Source organism: Uranotaenia lowii, chromosome 2 (assembly GCF_029784155.1).
Source record: "Uranotaenia lowii strain MFRU-FL chromosome 2, ASM2978415v1, whole genome shotgun sequence".
Lineage (NCBI taxonomy): Eukaryota > Metazoa > Arthropoda > Insecta > Diptera > Culicidae > Uranotaenia > Uranotaenia lowii.
The window spans coordinates 306,894,117-306,910,707 of NC_073692.1; the positions used below are offsets into that span (position 1 = coordinate 306,894,117).

The 16,591-nt window shown below is 43.2% G+C and overlaps 1 protein-coding gene across 2 annotated transcripts in view; it reads right to left on the bottom strand.

Annotated features, from left to right (window-relative positions):
- The window catches only part of LOC129742191 (dynein beta chain, ciliary), a 65,293-nt gene that overhangs the window by 14,232 nt on the left and 34,470 nt on the right, over positions 1–16,591 (bottom strand). The window contains exons 8-21 of one of the 2 annotated variants that reach the window (XM_055734053.1): positions 11,891–12,406; positions 11,569–11,834; positions 10,697–11,509; positions 9,428–10,637; positions 9,097–9,369; positions 7,328–7,357; positions 6,369–7,208; positions 5,365–6,311; positions 5,106–5,307; positions 4,311–5,023; positions 3,068–4,244; positions 2,647–3,008; positions 1,648–1,804; positions 43–1,392 (exon numbers count right to left, since the gene is read on the bottom strand). In XM_055734053.1, the coding sequence (XP_055590028.1) occupies positions 43–1,392; positions 1,648–1,804; positions 2,647–3,008; positions 3,068–4,244; positions 4,311–5,023; positions 5,106–5,307; positions 5,365–6,311; positions 6,369–7,208; positions 7,328–7,357; positions 9,097–9,369; positions 9,428–10,637; positions 10,697–11,509; positions 11,569–11,834; positions 11,891–12,406 (8,856 nt within the window). The remainder of the gene's footprint in view (positions 1–42; positions 1,393–1,647; positions 1,805–2,646; positions 3,009–3,067; positions 4,245–4,310; positions 5,024–5,105; positions 5,308–5,364; positions 6,312–6,368; positions 7,209–7,327; positions 7,358–9,096; positions 9,370–9,427; positions 10,638–10,696; positions 11,510–11,568; positions 11,835–11,890; positions 12,407–16,591) is intronic. The other variant, XM_055734054.1, reaches the window with a different exon arrangement.

Consider the following 16,591-nt stretch of genomic DNA (forward strand, 5'->3'; position numbering starts at 1 on the left):
CATGAGTAGAAACACTTAAATTGCATTACATCTTAAACTTACCGCAACTTTCCTTTTAATGTTGGCGAGTTTATCCTGTGAAGCGCAGAGTTCTGCATTGGCTGCAGCCAGAGCCTTTCTCTTCGGCTCGACGTCGCAGAACACGTCGAAGAATTTGATGACGTTGATGACCCATGCGCAAAGACCGGCGGCAGCAGCCGATTTAGATCGTACGAAATCGGGATCAAATTCAGAATCTTTCAGGTATGGTTGGATAGCTTTTATAATTTCCGGATGGATGTGTTCTTTGTCGTAGGTTATGAGCATATCGAGGAAGGAGTCCACTTTGGCCATAACAATTTTTGCAGCCTTCCAGCTACGATCCTTCGGTATCTTTCCGTTTGGTGCTAGCAGAACCATAACAGCCGCCGTCACGTTAGTGACAGTGCCTGGTGGTGATCCGAAGGATTTCAACTCTGTCAGATTGGCCTTGTTGAGGGTATTTAAAGCCTCTTGGGCTGCAATAAGGGCTGGTTCTGCTTTAACGAGATCTTCCTCACAATCTCGTTGTTTTTTCGCCACTTCCTGTGCTATAACAGCTACTTTTTGTTCTTCTTCGTCGGCAATGCCTTTTTCGTTTTGGACCTTTTCGGTTTCAACACCGACAATTTCGATGAGCGCATCAGCTGCATCATTTTTCTCTTTCAACTCAACTTCTTGGATGGCTAGTTTTTGTTTCAGCGTAGCCACTTGATCTGCAGTAGATCTCAGCTTCTCTAGACCATTTTCAAGACGTTCGACTTTTTTCCTCAACTCACCGTGTTTTTCTTTTAGAAGTCTGTCATACAAATTGATTTGTTCAAGGTACGATTTCGGTGTGGTGTAATTGTATCGACGTTCATTCTGCAAATACACCTTTGACATTGAGTTGACTGAGGTGTGTACATAAGCCATGAACCGTGCAATCGAGTCCTTGCAATCACCTGGTAATATAGTCAAATCTTGTAAGAAACGCAACGACACGGACATCAAAGCTTCTTGTGGCCATTCGTGGAACCAATTGATCTGGGTGCAAGTAATAATAGCTGGGAACTTGCGTGAACGGACCCTTAATGTGACGCCAACAGGTGAGAAGCACAGTACCACCTTCAATTGACGCCGTACTCTATCGATGAAGAACTTCCAACAGTTCTCTCTGGTGTCGACTAGACCGGCACCTTTTACTTCGTTTCGCACTCCGGAAATGATGTTTTCTACCTCATCGTCGGGGAAGAGGTCTGGGATTTCACCAGAGGATAGTAGATCGTTGATAATAACCAGGAAGCCTTCGTTGGAAACCTGAGCGTCAGTCATGAGAAACATGATTCCGACATTCTTTAGTCCGGCTTTGAGATACAAGCCAGATAGTTCGTTCTGCAACCAAAAGAATTGGATTGTTAGAAAACCATCTTGCGATGTAATGCCCTTATTTAGCGATAGTGCAGAGGTAGCAGGAATCTTTCGACGATACCATTCTATGTACAATGGTGCACACAGAATGCCAAGAAGGCCGTTCACCCGATAAGATCCTCGATTTGACCATGATTGAAATGTGTACTGCCCGGCTGCCTTGCCGCTACGTAAGCAATAGAATCGGTCTTAGAATACGCATGTTTTCTTTGTACCTACCTTCAAATCCTGAACGCCATAACCTTTCTTAAGCTGTATTTGTGCGACCTCCAAACTGGATATGAAGGCAGCCAATCTGCTCAAAGATTGTTTACCGCTGCCTCCGACACCTACCAGCAGAGCACTTCCTCTTGGTGACTCGAGAATGCGATTGATCCTGCAACGATTAGCGAATGGAGTTATTCGAATGGATTTGGAAATAAACTCTTTTCGATTGTAGAATTCATCTACTTCAAAAAATATACCTACTTATAACTACTTGTACCAATAAAGCTGTCTGTAGGTGTTTCAAACTACTAGTAGTCGGTAGATATTATTATTCCCTTTAAAAGATTCAGATACTTCGGGATGTACGTTATCGAATTTTTTCTAATCAGTGTATAATGTTTCATTTCTCCATTCCCGCTTCTAAGTTATGCTTTGTTTGAATATCTGCGACCGTCTAACAATGCACAAAATTTAAATTTTAATGCAACGAACAATATTCGTTTTACTTCTATCGAAGGAGGATAACCTAATGGATTAAATTCCTATGAAAAAGGAAAAAAAGGTCTACTTCTATTTGCATTAGAAGTATGCTGCAAACAACGTCCAAGGGATGTCGGAGGACATGCGTCATCTCAACACGCCAGAAAATTGTCTAATTTGAAAATGTAGGGTTAACCTCTAGCATACCTCGATAACATGTAAAATCCATTTGTCAATTAATTGTGTATTTATTGAAAGGGGTCGAAATATGGGTTTGGCAATTCGCATTCATCTCTGGACGGTACTTGAAGAAGAATCATATGTAAAAACGTTTTTTTGCTCACAAACTTTTATGTACTGTGCAAACAATGTGTGTATGTGTGTCGATTTTAGAGCAGGTCTACGAAGCATTTCAAAGGCTTTTTGAAAGCATTTTGCGATGTTTAACAGCTGCTCGATTTAGATAGCCTTCAAGCGGGCAAGCGCACTGAAAGTCAAGCGAATGTACCCTATTCTTTCTTATAAACTAACCTGCAAATGTGCATCATTGCATCCTCAAAAAGAACCAGATTCATGGCCGCGATCAAATCGTTGTACGACGTCATAGCTTCTTGTAGCAGCTTCGACAACACTCCCCAATCAGTGATGGGCATGTACTTTGGTTCACCAATGCCACCGGCAAAGTGACAATAGATATTGGGTTTGTCGAACACGATCGATTCATCGATTTCCTCAAAGGATTTCTTAACCAGATCGTTCTGCATCTTGGTGAAGCTGTCGATATCCTTATCATCCAACAGCTTATCGCCGTACACCCGCTGAGTTTCATGCAGCCAAAGCCGGATGAAATCGTTCGAAGCCAGAACGCAATCATTGGTACTGAAAAGAAGCCCCTGTAATCAAAAGATTAGTAAATTTCAATTATATTCATTAAGAAGCGCAGTAAACTGACCTGAAAGACGTTAGTCAGATCGCGCAGGTTGAAAACGTAGTGGAACTTGATGGCCGTCGGCAGAAATACTTGTGCCACTTTAGAGTGCAGAGCCAAACTAGCGGCGACAATATTTTGCGAGATTTTAGTTACAGCTATGTTGAATTTCTGTTCAGCATTCGCAAAGTGCTGAAGAAGGATCGAATGATAGATGGTAGTAACCGCCTCAGTACCAGGGAAGCTGACAGCGAACACCGAAAAGTGCCGCTGGAGTCGGGGGTTGATGGTGAAACTGCCGGAGGTGGGATTCATACACGACACGTACTGACAGTTGTGTATGTCTTTGAGCGTGAGTTTGTTTCGATCGTACCAGTGGCTGTAGTCGAGGTGCTGCCGTATCAGTGTATGAGGTTGCACCGTTCCGTAGGCGTCCACCTCTGGCATGTTCATATCGTCGATGAAGTAGATGAGTGTTTTGCTTCCGGGAGGTCCAAAATTACGACCCGCTTTCTTTTCTAATGGTTTCTCCATAACTTTTTGAAGCATTTCTGAAGTGGTGTAGAAGTTGAACGGTATGTTTGCGACGGCAAAGTTCTCCGACAAGTTCGACAATTTTTCGTTGACAACAACTGTCTTGCCACAGCCGGCGATGCCCACGAGCATGACCGGATGTGCGCGTTCCATCAGCAAATCCAGGAAAAACCGCAAGCGAATGGACTCAGAAGTATGTACCAGCACGGCCTGTAACGGCTGGTCACAGTCCATCTCAAACTTGGGTATGATCTCCGTCCATGGAGTCCAGTGCTTGGTCTCTGTATCGATGAAGTAGTCGAAGACTGTGCCGGTGGGCGGGAATTTAACGGTTTTGAACTCGTTTATCCACCACTTGCTGAACTCGACGCGGTAGTCAATAGCCGCATCTTGAAACATAGCTGAACCGAAAGCCCAAACACAAGAGAACACAAAATATAGGTCATGCCACTCCTTGGGACAATCAGCAGGGGTGTTGATTGGGATCAGCAGACACTCCAATAAGTGACAAAGCATCTGTATGTGAGCCATCTCAGCAATCGGAGTGATTTTCTTAAACCGGGACCGGATGTTGTCCAAACAGGCCGGGATGTATTTGTCGAACAAGATTACGAGGTTAGATTTCTCTGCAGGGATGGTACGAGTTTCGACCCAACTCGTCACGTAACTATGGACAGAAATAGCAAAATTAGAGTTCATTGAGATAAAGATCCTAAAGGGAACGATAACTTACGGATTCCATCCTAAATCTTGTGGATTAATATACAAAATACCAGCCCGCGATACCGTAGCCGGTGTCGCGGTACGTAGATTCGAAATTTCGAAGATCAGTCGCATTAAAGGCGTAAGCGCGATACGCTCATTGGAAGCCAGCGTTAGCACTTTGTTGTCATCCATAACGGTGTTCAAACTTTCGATCCACATCGGATCGATATCGCCATCGAGTATGATCCATTTGGGGTTGTCTCCAGGCAACGCTGCTTGATCCCTCATGATCACAGAGAACAAACCGTCTTTCCACTCTCTGGTAGCAGGGTTGATAATTCCGAACAATTCATCATTGGTTACCGCCTTCGGGTTCAAATCGTTGAAGATCGGTTTCTTTTTTATGTTCTGGTATGTTTTGTAAAGCGTCTTCCAAACTTGGGTTTTACCGGTTCCAGCATTGCCAACGATAAAAACCGAATGTCGTACCTCGAGTAATTCCTCTAGTTGAACCACTTTCAAAATGAAGTTATCTTCGGGTTGTAGCGCTCGATCGAGGGTAGCCTGTTTGACCGTCTTCTCAAATTCCATGTCTCTCTTCCGGGGTACGTCCAAGGCAGGGAAAAGATCACCGATCAAACCCATAAACACGGGCATGTCATCAGTTACGATTTTTGGGATGTTGAAATCACGAAGTGCTCGCATCAGCACCTCTTCCTCTGGTCGACCCGGATCACCGCGCTAGTAGGTAACAAACAAGTTACAAATAAAGAAATCTTAAAGAACCCCTGCCTAAGGGACGCGAATTTCAAAACACACTGACCTTCAAAGATCCCGCCACCACCAGCACAGATTTGATAGCTCTCAAACCCCAATCGTAGTGATCTTGCTTCGAGAGCAGCTCCTTACACAGGGTGTAGAGTGTAATGAATTTCCGTGCTAAAACCCTCGCATCCTGGAAACCTTCGGCCACCAACATGATTTCACATATCAGCTCGAAATCTGGAACCACCATGGCGCATGGTCTGAAGAAATATTTTGTTAGTTCATGTTGATCTAAGTATGGTAAAGGAAAGCCTTACCTGAATAAAGCTTTCAAGTTTTCTGGTAGTTCGGTACGACCCGCATAACCTGGATTCATTGTGATAAAAATTCCAACTGTAGGAACACACTTAATTATTTCACCCATAAAATTGAAGGTATCCTTTTTATCGCGAATAGCGTCCTGTACCGATTTGACCTGCACGGCTACAACGGACAAGACCTCAACCGAAATTCGGTTGAACTCATCGAAGCATCCCCAGGCTCCCGTTTGGGCTAAACCTTTGTAGATGTTGCCGCACGATTTGTAATCCATCTGTTCCGAGCAGTTGAAGACATACACCATGATTCCGAGAGCTCGTCCAAGATCTTTGGTGGTTTCGGTTTTTCCCGTTCCTGCAGGCCCAGCTGGACCGCCACCCATAACCAAATGCAGCGATTGGGTGAGCGTAATGTAGCAACGATCGGTTAGTGGTGTGATCACCAATCGTGGAGTGTTTCCTAGATACTCGTGACAATAGCGGAATTGCGCATCACAAATGTTAGCGAAACAATCTCGCTCTCCGTCATCCCAACGGTGACGTAGCTGCGATTGCCACTGGAACGCAGATCCTAGTTCGACTTTAGATTGAATCAGTTTACTGACGACGTCTCGCGAGTGGACATCGATGGTACAGATCGTCATGATCTTTTGTCTGTCTCCCTTTGTAAGCTCTCCTAGGAGTAGTGTGATCAGGGTGCTAAGTTGAGCAATCTGTTTCTTGTAGTAGTCCTTGATGGCATTATCGTAACCTTCCTCGAGTCGACTAAATGCGATGTTGACCTCGGTACACCACCAAATTTGAGTACCGCAGAGTGAAACTTGAGCAGGGTAATCGAACAACCAGTGCTCACGCTGTTTTTCTTCGTAGGCTACCACTGCATCGGCTTTGTAGTTCCGCAGGGAGGCTCTCATCGCAGCTTGAACTTGATCCAACCAAACTTCAACCTAGAAGAATGTAAAGGTTACAAAGGCTGAGTAGTATAAAATTTGTTATATCTGTACCGGACCAGTGCAGGGACACAATTCGTTAAACTTGACGTATTCGGTATCTTTGGCTATCATCCCGGTTGAGAAGCGAGTGACGCCATCAGGTTCTTGCTGAAACTTGAGTTTTGCAATCGAATCGAACAGTTTCGTAAGATGCTTGCAAACTATTTCCGGACGGTTTCCGTTGCTGAGGATATCGAGCAAATCGGCCGACGACACGAAGTAGAATCGGGGGAAAAAGAGACGTTTGGTCTCCAGGTATTCGGCTAGTGCCTTCTCGCAAAGGGTCAGTTCACCCTGAAGTTCGTCTAGCTTTTCGCAAAGTCCATCACGATTGGTAGCGTGAATAACGTTCGAAGTTTTGGACATTTCTTCCATCATAATTTTGAAGTCTGTATCAATTTTGTCGAAGCGAGTTGAATCTACCGGTAGTTGCTTTCGAATATCCTCGGAACTCATGAAAATGGACTCCAAATGAGTCCAGGTACGCTGAACCTCAAACCAGACCGTAATGACCTGATCTGCTGTGGTTAGTTTCTTCTGCCAGGTTGAAACCTCCTCCAAGAAGTGGGCTACGAATTTCGAAGTCATCAAATTCTGCAATACGACCTGGTTTTCTTCCAGGGTCTCGATTAGCTCTTCTGAGGCCTTCAACAAAGAGCATCCGGTTCGAGAGTGGATTTCGTTCTCGAATTCCATCGCTGACCACGTTGTGTTCAGATCACGCAGAATCTTCTCCATCGACATTTCCTTTACTGCTTTGTCGACTATGTTCTTGACTTCTTCTTCGCACTCGTGAAGGTTCAGCGCCAACAGGTCCGATAGTGTTGTATTTTTGTCCATAATAAACGTGACCTTAAAACGGAAAGAATGATTTTTATTTCGCCCCAATAAAAAGTTATTTAAGTTTCTGTTGTTCAAAATTCAGATAAAAATTATTTAAAAACGCATATTTACATGGCTTCGCAACTTACTGTTATCTCGGGCGGCAGATTTGCTAAACTCTGGAATGCAGATTATACGATATTTACAGGTTGGGGGGTTACGGTGTAGTGTATTTACAGACAAAAATTCATCGAAAAAGTGATGAAAGTAAAAAAAGAAAAAGTAGAAGGAATAGACATTGACGTTATTTACAAAGCTTTTTGTTTGATCATTTAAAAAAACAAAATCAGATGAAAATGGAAACGGAAGGTAATGAAAATATTCCACACACAATTGGGGTGCACGACACACACGACAGGCTTTTCTCGGTAAGCTGCTCGTTTTACCGATTAAGGGCGAAAAATAGGTGCTCTATCTCTAGTCTAGGGCATGAACAAGGGAAACTCGCTTGAGCTAATCAAAAGGAGCGCGGTAATCAAATTAGAGCTACACTAGTAGAGCCGTGTCTAGCTACATATAGTTGCCAGCTTCTGGGACTCGCTTGTATCGCGTGATCTGGAACTATTACCGGGTGGGCAATTCTCTGTTTGGCAAAGTGATTTTCTGCACATATCACAATTGAAAACGGAAATCATCAAAATGAGCAAGTGTGCCGGCATGATCTTTTGGGTTGTGTTATGTGCGGAATACTTCCAGAACCTGTGCGATTTGGGTGAGGTTGGCAGAGTTGTTCGTTTTTCTCGAGGAAAGCCTGTTGAATCAAGTGGGGTTGCAGGCGATTGGAAAGTTTTTGATTTGAAAAAAGTTGAAAATTGTGGACCATTCCAGTGATTCATGAATCAGAGAATTTGGCATTTAATAAACTTGATCATTACATCATATTTCTCGAAAAAATTTCGTTAGCTGTTCAGAAACAAGTTCGACGTGTGTAGGATTGCTACATTGACCATAAGAAGTACGGTTATACCGGGTTGGTTGATTATGGACTTCTATAAATGTAAACTTTAATGCAATACATGCTCAAACATATTGATAATGAAAAAAAGAGGCTCTTTAGCAAAGTCACCGATACTCAACAGTCGGAATGTTGAATTTCTCTTAAAAGTAGGTACAAAAATTGTGTTTACAGATTTGATACTCCCAAGGCGCACGATAAGTGGAAGTTTCTCCAATTTCTGAAAGTATAGTCAACAATCATAACTCTGATCGACCGTAGTTTACTGAAATTTGGTAGAAGTTGAGAAGTTTGCGCTACCATGAGTATGGAAAGTTTTGTAGATCATTGATAATATGTGTCAGTAGACTGAGTCGATTTGGGGTCATTTTTGAATTCCTCAAACCCTGGGGTATTAAAAGCTTCGTTTTGGTTCAAAACTCATCCATGATTTTTTGCAGAATTTTTAAGTAACGTTTACATGAGTAAATTTGAACTTTTAGGTTTCTATGGGAAAATGGAATATTTTGTACTGAAAAATCAACTTAATTTTTGTTTCTTCTGTGCAACAAAGCCTGCTCATGGTTTTTGTGCCAATTTATAAATTCTTCAAAGGAAATTTTCCGCTGAAGAACTTTGTCGAAGACTGTAACTTCGTATCTTATTAGACAAAAAAGTTATTTGCTGTTTATTAGGGGTATGTCTTTTGGCATTGATAAACAATAAATTCAATTGACACCACTGATGGGTGCCTTGCGAGGTATTGCATGAAAAGTAGTCAATATACAAAGTACTTCACCCAGCTGTAGCACCACTTCAAAGCAAAGGCTTTCCTCTTCCAACTCAAAAAGTGAAGTAATGCTTCAAGAAAAACGAAATAAAAAGTAAATGCATCTGGCCGCAATCCGAACGCGGAGTGTTAACCTTCGTCGATGACATCAGCTGATTCCAGTGACGCTCACGGATGGCCGGATTTTGCAGTTCACCAACGGCTCGCAATGATGTTAGCATATTTTTAACCGTTGCCTCCAGCGTCATGTAGGTGTCCCAGGATCGCATCTCCTTATCCAACAGACGGATATCTTTAGAAAACTTCTTACACTCGATATCCATGTTTTCGACGTCCACCTTTCTCCATGGAGTTGTTTTCCAGTCCTCGATACTGGTGCGGACAATGTAGACGTAGTCCCACAGTTGCTATAAAAAGATTAAATACATTTGTTAGTTTATGCTTGTTACGACCTTCAACACTAACCTTCAGCATCTTCATTTCTCTTCGGCACTGTCTCAGTAATTTGAACTCCGGCACGGGAACTTCGAAGAGACTTCCGGACTCTTGAATATCTGACATCTCCCGCTCCAACCTTTCCATATCACCGTTGATTCGATTCATGAGCAGATAAGGCAGATCCAGATCATACTTGAAGAATTCATACGTACGAAAAATATCCCGGAACAGAGTAATGTGCGCATCGAATGCAGCGATCCGATTCCGGATGCCGACAACTTCGTTTGCTTGCAGTGGTGCAACCTGTTGCTTAACAGTGAGTGCAATCTTTTTGGTATTGGCCCATTGTTCAGGCAGTTCCTGCAGATACACATTGACTTCCTCTGGGATGTCCATATCGTAGTATTTCAGTAGTTCGATGGTTTCTCTCATCGGTTCGAACATTTCGTCCGTGGTGGCCGTACGTTCCTTAACGTGCATGAGATAAGCCATAATCTTGACCAGTCCGTCGTAGTCGCCTTCCTTGACGACCTGCAGCAGCCCTTCGTCTGCTTTCCGGATGAAGTTGCCCAAATCTGTCAGACTGTAGGTGACATTGGTGACCAGGTGGTCCTTGAACATGTTACCCCACTTGCGGACGATGTTCAAGAGAGACTGCCGGAAGGGTCTTACGTCTACTTGGAACCACGCGTTGAATATCTGAAACGATTCAATCTTTTCAATTTCAAGGTATAGAGATTCGTAGTGATCGATCTGCTCTCGGAAGGCTTCGATAGCAGGAGGTTGAGGTTGGGGTGCCTCGGGGTCTTTGTTGTTTATTAGATCTAATTCGTCCATTTCAAGTTGACGGCCGTACTCCAGGAATATCTCCATGCTGTATTCACGATCCTCTAACCAAAGGTAACTGTATCTTTCGAAGTCTCTGCAAAACTGTGCAGCCTCCTGTATTACACGATCAACTCCTTGTAAAATTTCAGTTTTCATCTCCTGCATATCAGCGTTACTCATTATCTGCTCCTCGTAGGACTGAGTAGCCGTTTTAAGCAGTCGTGGAATCAGCGACGACATGTGGGTGATGTCGTTTACCAAATCAGCGAGTAGAAAGTTGAATCCATTGGGATCGGTGGGGTTTAGTGAGGGTACAAACACCAGTTCTGGTTCTAGGAGCTCCAGCCTTGATTCAAACAGTGGTGCTAAATTGTTGTTTGGGTCCATGTTCTCTACGAGATATCCCATACTGTAAAGAAAACATTAGTACTTTTTTGTCATTGAAAGATTGTTGGTTCGATTATTCACCTTATTCCTATCATGAAAAGCAAATCTTCATAGATAATGTTATCGACAAATTTCACGTATTTAATCCAATTTTCATCGTCCTGCCTTTCAGCCATGCCGAAAAGGTGCATATTGGTTTCAAGCATTTGGTGCACTTTGATTGCGGCGGACTCCAGTTCGGTGTAGCGTTTGGTTTTCCGATCCGGACGCTCTTCAAGGCACAGGACGGTATCTTTCTTCGAGTCCTTTCGCTCGAATAGTGGTGCTTTGGACCAGGAGCACATCAGAGTGCGAATTTCTTTCAAGTTTCGTTGAATTTGATGCATCCTGTTCTGCAGCTGCTCGACAGGGTTTCGAATCTGCAGCATGTATTCCGTTACGTCTTCCGAGTTCCAGGTAAGTTCGTTGATTGCTCGTTCCAGCAGTTGATCGATCTCCTCCACTTCACTCTTGATCAGTGTAAGCTCCACATCTGTGCAGTTGCGACGGATTTTATTATACCATTCCACTGTCTTCTCGAGATTGAGAGTGTAGGATCGATAGACATCGTTTTTCTCGGAGAATTCCAGTCCACGTTGAGGAATGTTCTCCTTTTCCATCAAACATAAGTAGTGAACTTCTCTTAGAATTGCAAACAGCTGAGGACTAAAGTTCAAGGCGAGTTCGGCGTTACCACGCTTCCTTATGATGAGCGAGGTATCCAGATGTTCTTCGATGGTTGGCTGAACTGTTTCAGCCCAAGCATCGAAAATAGATTTTTCGAATTCCTTAAGTTTTCGAATCAATTCATCGTAACGGACAATCAATGCCGTACCATCTTCCGATTGAACCACACTGAAATAAAACCAAGCTGATATCTTATAGCACAGAATACATTATATGTTCAAACTTACGGATGTTGTAGTGTTTCGAACTGTTTGATCGGTTTTGTGATACGGTTTGTGAGTTGCAAAACCCAGCGTAAACATGCCGTTACAGGAGGAGCACTTCGGTCTACGAAGATATGCCCCTCCTTGCGGTAGTATTCCATTTGCATCTCGTAGATATCTTCGCAAGTAGAAAGTTCAGCATCGATCATGTACAATATTTGTCGGTATTTTCCGGTGAATTCTTCTCTTATTTTTGGTCGGTCTAGGACTGTTCCGACGATGCTGATCAACTGTTGGGAAAAATCAATTTTATATGATTTCCTCAAAATATTTAAAGAAAACTTACCTTGAAAACGCTTTCCAAATTGTGGCAATCATCGAACGCCTGGCACAGGATGGCGGCGAGCTTCAAGTCCAGCTCCAGGATCCGGTCCTGAAACTTGACGAAGTCTTCCTTGAACGTGGGATCGTCCGGGTCCAGCACATCGTAGGTTTTTGAGGCAAACAGCGAAAAGCACTGATTGAACTCGACCGATACGCCAGTGATGCGGGCACTGAGCGCACGGCCCTTCAAGCCACCGATTTCAACCTTCTCAAGTTTGAGGAACTCGGTCACCGTGTTAAAGAACCACTGGATGGTGAACAGTCGTTCGAGGAACGCATTGAACCGTTCGAAAACGGCGTTCGGGTGGAATGTCCAGTTGACCACAGGGCGTTCTTTAAAGAACGGAGCGATGTTATCTTTGTACTCATCATAAACCGTACGGAAGTACTTGAGAATTTGAATCGATAGCGATATCCGCTGCATGGCCTCGTCGATGTCGCTGTGGAAGATCGATGACGGATCCAGGAAGCGTTTGGCCTGTCAATGGATTAGGTTATTATTTGGCACCTTAAATATGTATAGTTCCCAGATTTCGGTTGAATCTACCTTTTAAAATTTGTTTATTTCGTTTGATTGTGCGAATTGAAGTTCGATAATAGACTTTATGAATCACTTAGGTGAACATTGGTTTTGACAGACAGTCGCAACCTCCCGGACATCATCGACGTCAAATCCTGTCGAGGTTCCAACATCGAGTCAGACCATTATGTGATGATGGTGAAGATGCGCCCAAAGCTCTCTGTAGTGAACAACATACGAAATTGACGAACGCCTCGGTTAAATATCGCACGACTGAAGCAACCTAACGTTGCGGCAGATTACGCGCAATCGCTCGAAGCAGCGCTGCGGGCATAGGGCGAGCTTGACGAAGCCCTTTCGAGGACTGTTGGGATACCATAAAGGAAACCAAACCATCGGAACGACTGGTTCGACGAGGAGTGTAGGATGACGAAAGTTGTACTAAGAAGAACCCGTCGAAAAGTGGAAAATCACCTACAGCGGAAGAGGCAGTCCCAATTCTCCAGGAGAAAAGCGCTACCTGGTGGAGGAAGAGCCAGAGGAGCTGTAGCAGCGGCATCGTTCCCAAGAAACACGAAAGTTCTATCAGAAACTCAACGCATCCCGCAAAGGGCAAGCCGAAATGTGCCGGGAAAAGAACGGAGGCACCCTGACGGACAATCGTGATGGTAATCGAAAGGTGGAAGCATAACTTCCATGAACACCTGAACGGCGCACATGCAGGAAATCAAGATGGTGGGGAAAGACACATCGCCGGCGTAGCCAATGACGAGATGGAGCTACTCCCAACGATGAGTGAAGTTAAGGAGGTCATTAACCAGCTGAATATCAACAAGTCGGCTGGGAAGGATGGCATCGTCGTTGAACTCATCAAAATGGGCCCGGACAAGTTGGCCGATTGCCTACACCGCACACAGGGGTAAATGAGCAAAAAAGGTGATCATAATTATTTGCAGCCAAACGGTACACGTTAGACATTTGATGTCTTCGAGACATTTTATGTAAATTTAATGATCTTTCATATTTCATTAAGTAAAATGTAGTTAACTTACTAAGGAGGGAGATAAAAAAATTATTTATTGAAATACTTAGTTTTGAAGCTTGACATATTCAACAAAGTTGTAGATTATGTAATTTTAAGAAACTTTGTCGAAGACATCATCAAAATTGCATTTGAAACAAAAAAGTTACAAGCATTTTAAAATACTGGTGGACTTCTAAATTAATGAACGAACACGAAAACAGCTAGGAGGGCACAACTCGAGGCATGCCACGTATAAACGAAAACGTTATTAGTATTGATACTAGATTGGTTGCTTAGTTAATTTCGTTTCGTTTTGATGGATTTTTATAGAAGATTTTACGACTGTTTTTGGGGGAAAAACCTATTATTAATAGGAAGTTTGCAAAACTTCCGCTAAAAACCGTTCCTTAATCCAAACATGATTCTGAAACTTATAACTTGAATAACAAAATCCATTCATAAAATCATACGAACTCGTCCGAACTCTTCATGGTTTAAGTGTCCGAAAAAAGCCAATTTTCACCATATTAATTGTTTTATCTCATTTGGAAAACGATTTTTCCTATTAAAATGTTCAACAAAGTTGTGTGGTTTTGCAATTCAAACAATTTGTTCTGATATATTAAGTTTCCAAATCATACACAAAAAAGTTATTTAATAAAAATTGAAAAGTACTTATTAATTTTTTAAAATGCTTGTAACTTTTTTGTTTCAAATGCAATTTTGATGATGTCTTCGACAAAGTTTCTTAAAATTACATGATCTACAACTTTATTGAATGTGTCAAGCTTCAAAGCTAAGCATTTCAATAAATAATTTTTTTATCTCCCCCCTTAGTAAGTTAATTACATTTTACTTAATGAAATATGAAAGATCATTTAATTTACATAAAATGTCTCGAAGACATCAAATGTCTAACGTGTACCGTTTGGCTGCAAATAATTATGATCACCTTTTTTGCTCATTTACCCCTGTGTGCACCGGTTGATGGTCCGGATCTGGAACACAGAACAGCTATCGGAGGAGTGGAAGGAGGGTAATATGCCCCATCTACAAGATGGGGTTCAAATTGGATTTTGAGAACTACCGAGCGATCACTGTCCTGAATGCCGCCTACAAAGTGCTGTCCCGAATCCTACTTCGCCGCGTGACACACAAGCAAACAAATTCGTGGGAAATCATCAGGCTGGCTTCATGGAGGGACGGTCCACGACGGACCAGATCTTCACACTACGACAAATCCTTATAAAATGCCGTGAACCCCAAGTCTCACGCACCACCTATTCATCGACTTCACAGCCGCATACGACACGATCGGCCGTGCCGAGCTATGGAAAATGATGGAAAAGAACGGCTTCTCCGGGATGCTGACCAGACTTATTAAGGCAACGATGGACGGAACGCGTCCTGTGTGCGGATTTCGGGTGAATCGCGAGTTCATTCAAAAGGCGCAAGGGGCTTCGACAAGGCCTATCCTGGTCTATCCTGCATGATGTTCAATGTGGCGCTAAAAGGTGTTATTTGACGTGCGGTGGTCGAAATGCGGGGCACGATTTTCAACAAATTCAGTCAACTTATCTGATTTGCCGACGATATTGATATAGTCGGCAGATCATCTGCGGCGGTGGAGGAGATCCTCCGCAAACTAAAATGCGAAGTAGGAAGGATTGGGTTGATGATTAATACGTCCAAGACGAAGTATATGCAGGCCTGCGAATCCGAGACCGACAGAGTCCGCTTGTCCAGTAATAACAAGGTCACGATCGACGGCGGCGAGCTGGAGATAGTCGAAGATTTTGTCTATCTCTGCTCACTAGTGACCACAGACAATGCCACCAGCCTTGAGATCCTGCGGCGAATGATCAGCGGAAGTTGTGTCTACTATGGACTCCATAAGCAACAGAGGTCGAGAAGACTTGTGTAACCTGTACACATCGCTAATTATTATTAGCAGGGGCACAACGAGCGAGGTGGTTAGACCAAGTGGAGCGTGATCTTGCGTATGTTGGATATCCGAGAAGTTGGAGACAGTTGCCATGGATCGAGTGAATTTCTAACAAGATGGAGCCCATGCCATATCTCGAAACGGACCAAACCCGGCTGGAAGAGAATATGAAATTTTCACCAAAGAATCTTTAGCCTTCGAGCAGTCCGGATTTGAACCCTCTTGACTATTTGGTTTGGGTGTAAGTTCAAGCGAAGGCCTGTGGACACTCTCAGCCAAGTGTCGATTCTTTGAAGGCTTCCATCACAGAGGTGGAAGCTTCAATGTAAGAGGCTTATATTGCGAAGGTATGCTCCCAATCAAGCTACCGACTGTAGAGAGTAGCTGAGAACGAAAGTGGACACGTCGGGTGACGTTCCTTAACATGTTTATTACATGCCTGAATGATTGAAAAGTTTCTTTATCATAATAACACTAAGAAAACCTTGAATGACAGATTTTCTTATTTTTTATGGGTCATACTGTAGGACAGAATACAATAATGCTGGTATAAATAGTAACAAAAATTAAACCAAGAAAAAGTATGTCAGCTTTGCTCGTTTTCATTAAATTCGCTGTCACTCTGCGTACCCAACATGCCAAAATCTGAGTTTCATCAGTATAATTATCTGAGGCTTCTCACCGGCCTTCAGAAAACTTGGGTAGAGGATGACAAACGGAAGAGCAGTGTACTCGGAACCAGAAACAATAAAATTGTAAATCGTTTTCTAGAATTTTATATTTGCGAGGACCGGCGTGGCCGTGCCGTGGAATCCTTCAACAATGGAGCAACTGAACGACCTTGACGTGGCAGACGATATTGTTTTGCTCGCCCAAAAACAACCGGATATACAGAGCAAATTCGACGACCTCACCAAAAGCTCCTAGGCAGCAGGTCTCAAAGTAAATGTCGGAATGATCAAGTCGATGGAGATCAACACAGGAAATCCCTCCAGTTTCATGGTAGCTGGGCAAAAAGTTGAGAAAGTAGAGTGCTTCCAGTATCTTGGTAGCCAGATTACGCTGTGAAACTTGGTGTGCATATGCGGTAACGACGCGAAAACTGCAAGTATTTGTAAACCGTTGCCTGCGGAATATCATCCGCGCTTGGTGGCCTGACAACTGGATCTCAAAT